Source organism: Labrus bergylta, chromosome 5, assembly GCF_963930695.1.
Source record: "Labrus bergylta chromosome 5, fLabBer1.1, whole genome shotgun sequence".
NCBI classification, from domain to species: Eukaryota; Metazoa; Chordata; class Actinopteri; order Labriformes; family Labridae; genus Labrus; species Labrus bergylta.
In genome coordinates this window covers 22955272-22961370 of record NC_089199.1, presented here as the reverse complement: position 1 = coordinate 22961370, position 6099 = coordinate 22955272, and the positions used below count along the sequence as shown (strand labels likewise).

General features: G+C 41.3%; 1 protein-coding gene across 10 annotated transcripts in view; it reads right to left on the bottom strand.

Moving 5' to 3' along the window:
- Positions 1-2279: 2279 nt before the first annotated feature.
- slmapa (sarcolemma associated protein a) overlaps positions 2280-6099 on the bottom strand; it is a 64704-nt gene continuing 60884 nt past the window's right edge. For all 10 annotated transcript variants that reach the window (XM_020657505.3, XM_020657503.3, XM_020657506.3 and 7 more), the window contains one exon: positions 2280-5435. Coding sequence is in view for 8 of the 10 variants with exons in the window: in XM_020657503.3 (XP_020513159.1) it covers positions 5340-5435 (96 nt within the window). In the remaining 2 variants the exon portion in view is untranslated. The remainder of the gene's footprint in view (positions 5436-6099) is intronic.

The following is a 6099-nucleotide window of genomic DNA, read 5'->3' as shown; positions in this document are numbered from 1 at the left end:
TTAAGTTTTTTTTTTCCTTGAACCTCACTGGGAAAAGGCTGGCTCCTTCTGCTGCGTTCAAGTGCCGCTCTGAAAAACTCGGAATTCTCAGTGTTTCTTTCTTAACGTTGCAGTACTGCCTCCTTCTGGATTTAATCTTCCTCAATGTCCAACCACTTTGAGAACCAGCTGTTTAGCCTGTGTCAGGAAGATTGATTGATTGATAAATGGGAAATAGACTTGAGCTTGTATAGTTCTTTTCTAGTCTTCTGACTACTCAAAGCGTTTTTACACCGCAGGTCAAACCTACACATTCACACGCTGATGATAGAGGACTGCTGTGTAAAGTGACTGTCAGAATGAACTAAAAACACATTCATATGCTGTCGTCGAGGCAGTGGGAGCAACTAGGGGTTAAGTGTCTTCCCCAAGGACACATCGGACATGTGGCTGCAGGAGCTGGGGATCAAACCCGTGGCCTTATGGTTGAGAGATGACCAACTCTACCACTGAGCCAAAATAATAATGTTCCCTTCAGTTTAATAATGTTTTATGTGACAGGCGCCTGAGTACTCGTACTTAAGTCAAATCAGTAAAATATTTAATTTTATCAGCTGCTCTATTCGCTTCTAAAATCAGAGAGCTGTGTGCCAACATGTAAACCAACTTGTTACCACGTTTCATAAAGATGAAATCATGCTTCTGCTGCAAGATTGATGCGTGTTTGTCGTGTGAACACATCCAGCTAATACCAGAATACACACACACACACACACACACACACACACACACACACACACACACACACACACACACACACACACACACACACACACACACACACACACACACACACACACACACAGGCAGGTCCAGGCCTGTTTAATGATGCACTCTTTGCTGCGCCCTCTCCATTACATCACTCCTCGTATCTCATTGTTGTTAAATCAGAGATGGAAAATAAAGTACTTTTCTAAATTACAGGTCTTAAGTGTAATTTAAAAACATTTCAGAGGCTTTTAATTCTGCTGTTCAGCTCGTCTGCGAGTCGGACTCTTTAACTCCAATAAACCTGTTTTTTTCCAACCGGTGTTGTAGTACTTGAAATCGGTCTTGGTCACAAGATTGGTCTCCAGACCACTTTTCGAAGGTCTCATCTCAAAATCAAAGGTACTCTCACTCGGTCTTGTCTCTGTCTCAGACAGGGTGGACTTCAGATTTTAAATCAAGACCACAACTGACAGGCTATTTTTCCATGTCCAGATTAGTTCATCTCAGGTAGGAGATCCAGATCTCTGATATGTGAAGTAAACATGAATCAAGCACCAGAGGAGGTTTGTGACCCTGTATAAACCAGCTCTCTCAGAATGCTCCGTTTTGATGTGTGTGTCTCTTTAAATGCAATGAGCCCCCCCTCTAAGTTTTCCCAGTAGACATCACTCCTTTGCTAGCGAGAATAAAAATGGCGGACCTGCATTAAAGTTTTGTTCTAGGCTGGGGGTGGAGTCCATGGGTGGAGATATCAGGGGAGGGGATTTTTTTTTTTTTTACCAGAATCCCACTGTGACATCACAAGGAGGGCACATTTGAAACGGAGCATTTTTCTCTGTGTTGTAAGACTTATGCAGACCACAAACAAAGGACTGGATTTATTTCACATTTTGTGGGTCAGTAGACACTCAGGTTACCCAAATAAATGTTCAAAAACACTGTAGAAGTGGATTTTAATAATATGTCTGCTTTAATGGGAGAAAAATACCTGAGGCGGAGTAACGTTTAATTTTCATGATCAGCATAGCCGGCAAAGAATGAAGTCCAGCTGAGTGGACAGCTGATCAATTATGATTTTCTCCATAACTTAAGTCAATATTTGGAAGTTCTTACAATAACATTTGTGAGTTACATCAGCCATCTTGAACTTACAGCTGCTGACCAGTGGATGACAGTGGATGAGCTGACTTCCACAGGAGTGTCTGATGTGAAACAATCCGATTAAAAACCAGTGCATTTAGGGCCGGTGGTGGCGCAGTGCGGGCGCCCCATGTATGGAGGCTGTGTAGTCCTTCAAGCGGTTTCTCCTTTCCCACACATCATTCCCCACTCTCTCTCTCCCTGATGTCAGACTCTATCCACTGTCATATCTCTCCAATGAAGACCCAAAACGCCCCCCCCAAAAGATAAATCTTAAAACCAGTTGCATTTAGTAGAAAACAGCTTTTGAATGGATGTCCACTGCAGTGCCCAGTATGAGTTAAAGGGTTAATGAACACATGAATGAATGAAGGAGCAGGAGGCGGGTCTGGTGGGTCAGCTTGCTACAACTTTAATCCAAACATTTCTCTGCATATTCAATACATCATCATCATCATCCTCTACGTAGCTCACTCTCATATCTCTAAACAATTTTAACAAAATAAGTCTAGTAGCACGTCATTCGATAACATTTTATTTTACAATTCTCTCTCTGTACTGTAGTGTTTATTTCTCTTTAAACATCAGGAATATTTGTTCGTATTTATTTTAATGTTTTTTGTTTTTTTTAAACACACGGAGACAAGACAGAGTACACAAACGATGACAAACACTGCTGCTCGAGAGTCCAGAGTGTGAGCCGACACATACTTCCCCCGCTCACACACACACAGGAACCTTTACATGATGTATAAACACTTCTGCAGAGGCCTGAAGTGATCGGAGTTTGATCTGATGAGGGCCCCAGAGGTCACTCCATTAGAGAAAAAATGGATGCCTTTTATCAGCTGGATGACAAAAGTCTGACTTCTTACATCTTCCTGAGATTCTGTCCTGGTTTTCTAAGCGCCTTCACCCTAAACGTACGGCGAGAAGAAATCTGCAAACAAGCCGAAATCGAGGTTAAAAATGAAGGATTTAAATTTTTTATTAAATCGGAACTTTTTCGTCATGAGATTTAGCATGCTTGCTAACATTGACCTCCTCGTACGGCCTGAGCAATGCTAATGTTAGCATAGCCTCTCAGACATGAGGCCCTTCAGATATTTCTAGCGCAGATGTAACTGTACACTCAACTCCTGATTTATTCAATTACTTTTTAATTTACTTAAGAGTTTGAATTCAATTTGTGAATAAATGTGATTCTTTTTACGTCAATTCTCAGTCACTAAATTTAATTTCTTCTTATTTTTGAAAAGCAGATAGCTCCCTCTGGTGGTTAAATGAGAGTATTGCACCATATTTTTTTGTCCCATCGATTTGACATGTTTGCATTTGTATTGATTTGTGCGCTATGATTGCGTCCCTTGTTTATAGCCAGAAGTTCTTGAGATATTTTGGTCCGACTCTAAACAACAATTAACAGACTTGCCTGCTACAAAACAAGAAAAACTGTAGGGTCAAACTTTACATTTAAGAATCATACAATATAACTCAACTCTAGGTCCACTTGCTCGATATTTTCTGAGCTTTTTACCTCGGTGTCTTAGGCCTTGTTAGCAGGTATCATTAGCTTAGCTCTTAAATAGCTCTAAAAAGCTCCAGGTGTCCAGGTGTTGTTCTCTCAAACTCTAGACACTTGCAGGCCTCTAACAGTGTGTGTGTGTGTTTAACAGAGAAAGTGTGTGCGGTTGTGCGTGTCTGCCCACACATGTACACAAACTGTGGTGTTAGTTACATCAGAGGCACTTTGACCCCCTTTTTTTCTGTGCCCCAAAATTTACAAAAAAAAAAAAAAATTAACAGAAAATAAAATAAATTTTAATTATTTTAATAATTTGGCTTCAAGTTTCAACCCCGACCTTCAAAATCTCCCCTGAAAAACAAAAACAAGGTAACAGAGAAAACGCCATGTCAGACCTTCAACATGGTCGACTTAAACCAGAACAGAACAGAGCAGGACTTCCTGAAAACCCGCCTCAGTGTGAACACCTCCCAACAAGACCCGGGTCCGGATTTAAAAAGAACACTGATCCAGATCATCGGAGGCACAGATTGTGCTTCATAAGTGCTCAAACAGTCCAGATTTACATCGACTGTGAAGGCGGCATCATGAAGAGTTCATGTTTCAATGTGGATTAGACTTTGTTTCACCGGCAAACCAAGAAAAAGTGTAAAGAGTCTTATAACGTTCCTATCGCGCCTAGTTTAAGGTCAACAGGGTCACAGGGACCAAACACAGGGGGAGATGAGAAGTGGACCCCTTAAAAACCCTCAAAAGTCCCAGAAAAACCAACGCTGAAGGGTTACCTCAGAGGTCACATTGAAAAAACAATCTACTATGAATCAATTTGAACTAACATGTACCGACAAATCAAGTGTATAGGACGCATTTTTAATATTTTTTTTTCCATCTAAAAAAGGTGACAACATTCTACACACCAGTGCGACTAATTTCACGTATATAACTATATCACAATTGAGCGACTTGTCAATGTTTTTCTCGCTGGGACTTGTGTTTTTGTTGCCGTGGTATCCAAACAGATGATGCAGATATTTGTTTTTTAATACAATCAAAAATCCCAGTTTTAAATTCTGGTATTGGGACAACCCACAGGACGCTATCAGAGGCGTTACTGTTGCAGTCTTTCCTCTGCTTCAGTGGTGCAGATTTCTAAACAAATTAGTGAATTACGTCTAAGTCATCGTCACACTGATGGACGTATACTGTCTGGAAGAGTCGGCATATCTATCAAATCAGTAAGAGATCATTTTACAGATGATTAATAAAGATGAATTGAAGAATATTCTGAGTAAAATGAAAGCTGGGAAGAAGAAAAAGCAGAGAAAACGTTGTGGGTCTTTGCCTGTTGAAGTTGAAACAGACTGATGAAGCCCAGTGAAACCAGTTTAAACCAGTTCTGACTGAAAGTCAGGTGTGTATCAGAAAGAGTGCAGACCTGAACGTTTTCAGGGATTAATCTGGATCATGTTGGTGACCGGTCTCAGGCTGCTGGGAGGTGTTGCATTCACTTACATCCCGTTCATTTGACGATCAGGACGAGTGTAAATGTCACCTCTGGCTGTTTTTTTCTTTTTTCATGTGGAAGCTTGGCCTGCTGCTTCATCACCCAGAATTCAGCAAGAGAGACGAAAAAACAAAAAAAAAAGCCCCCACCACAGCTGAGACAGAGAGCCGAGGATAAAAACAACAACAAAACATCCCTCCGCAAGAAAAAAACACACAGAAAAAACAAAATAAACCAAGAAGTATCTGATCCTCTGTAGAAACCACAACCTTTATATTCCCTCTACAATTATGTACAATTAGACTTTATACAAGTAAAGCAGTGACGCTCTCCGCACAGCACAGTGTATGTGCGTGTGTGTGTGAGTGTGCGTGTGTGTGTGAGTGTGTGTATGAGAGAGTGTGTGTGTGTTAATGTGTCCTAAGTGGAGCTGCTCTTGGAGAGGTTGGGGTAGAGGACGGCTGCCGTCACGGCGACCATCACTGCGATGACCGGCATCCAGGAACTCCAGCCGCTCTGTGGAGAGAGAGAGAGAGAGAGAGAGGTAGAGATGGAGAGATAGAGAGAGGTGGAGAGAGAGAGTGAGAGATGGAGAGATAGAGAGAGAGAGGGAGCGAGAGAGAGAGAGAGGGGGATGACAGCGACGAGGAAAGAGAAAAAAGTTATTCTGAAAGTCATGTCTGAATTTTTAACTCAACGAGTCCTGAAGACTGAAATCAGGAGAGAGAGTAAAAGAGAGAGAAAAGGATAGCGGAAGAAGAGCGAGGTACAGACGGCAGAAAATAAAATCATAAAAAAGACCCTGAAGTCAGAAATATTCCGTTTTTAATCCGTAAGGGAGGCGAGCTACTCATCTAATGATTATAGTAAACACTTATCTGTATGTTGTTTTATATAAAGGGTGAAGGCACATGAACACTTATATCTGCAGGTTAGGATTGTTATGAATTTTAAGGTCACATATTATACAGCAAGGTGTAAAGTCTGTGAAGGCTAATGCTGCATTCATGTGATGTCAAACTAATCGGAAAAAAGGGTTTCCAGGTTGGACAATACAGGAGAAAGCATTGCTCAAGTCAGAACTAGAGGTGTGATTAATAAACGTTTAAACGCTAAACAGCGGTGGATTTACGAGGGATGTACGGACAGTGGACCTTATCGCTCCCTCTCTCTCTCTGCT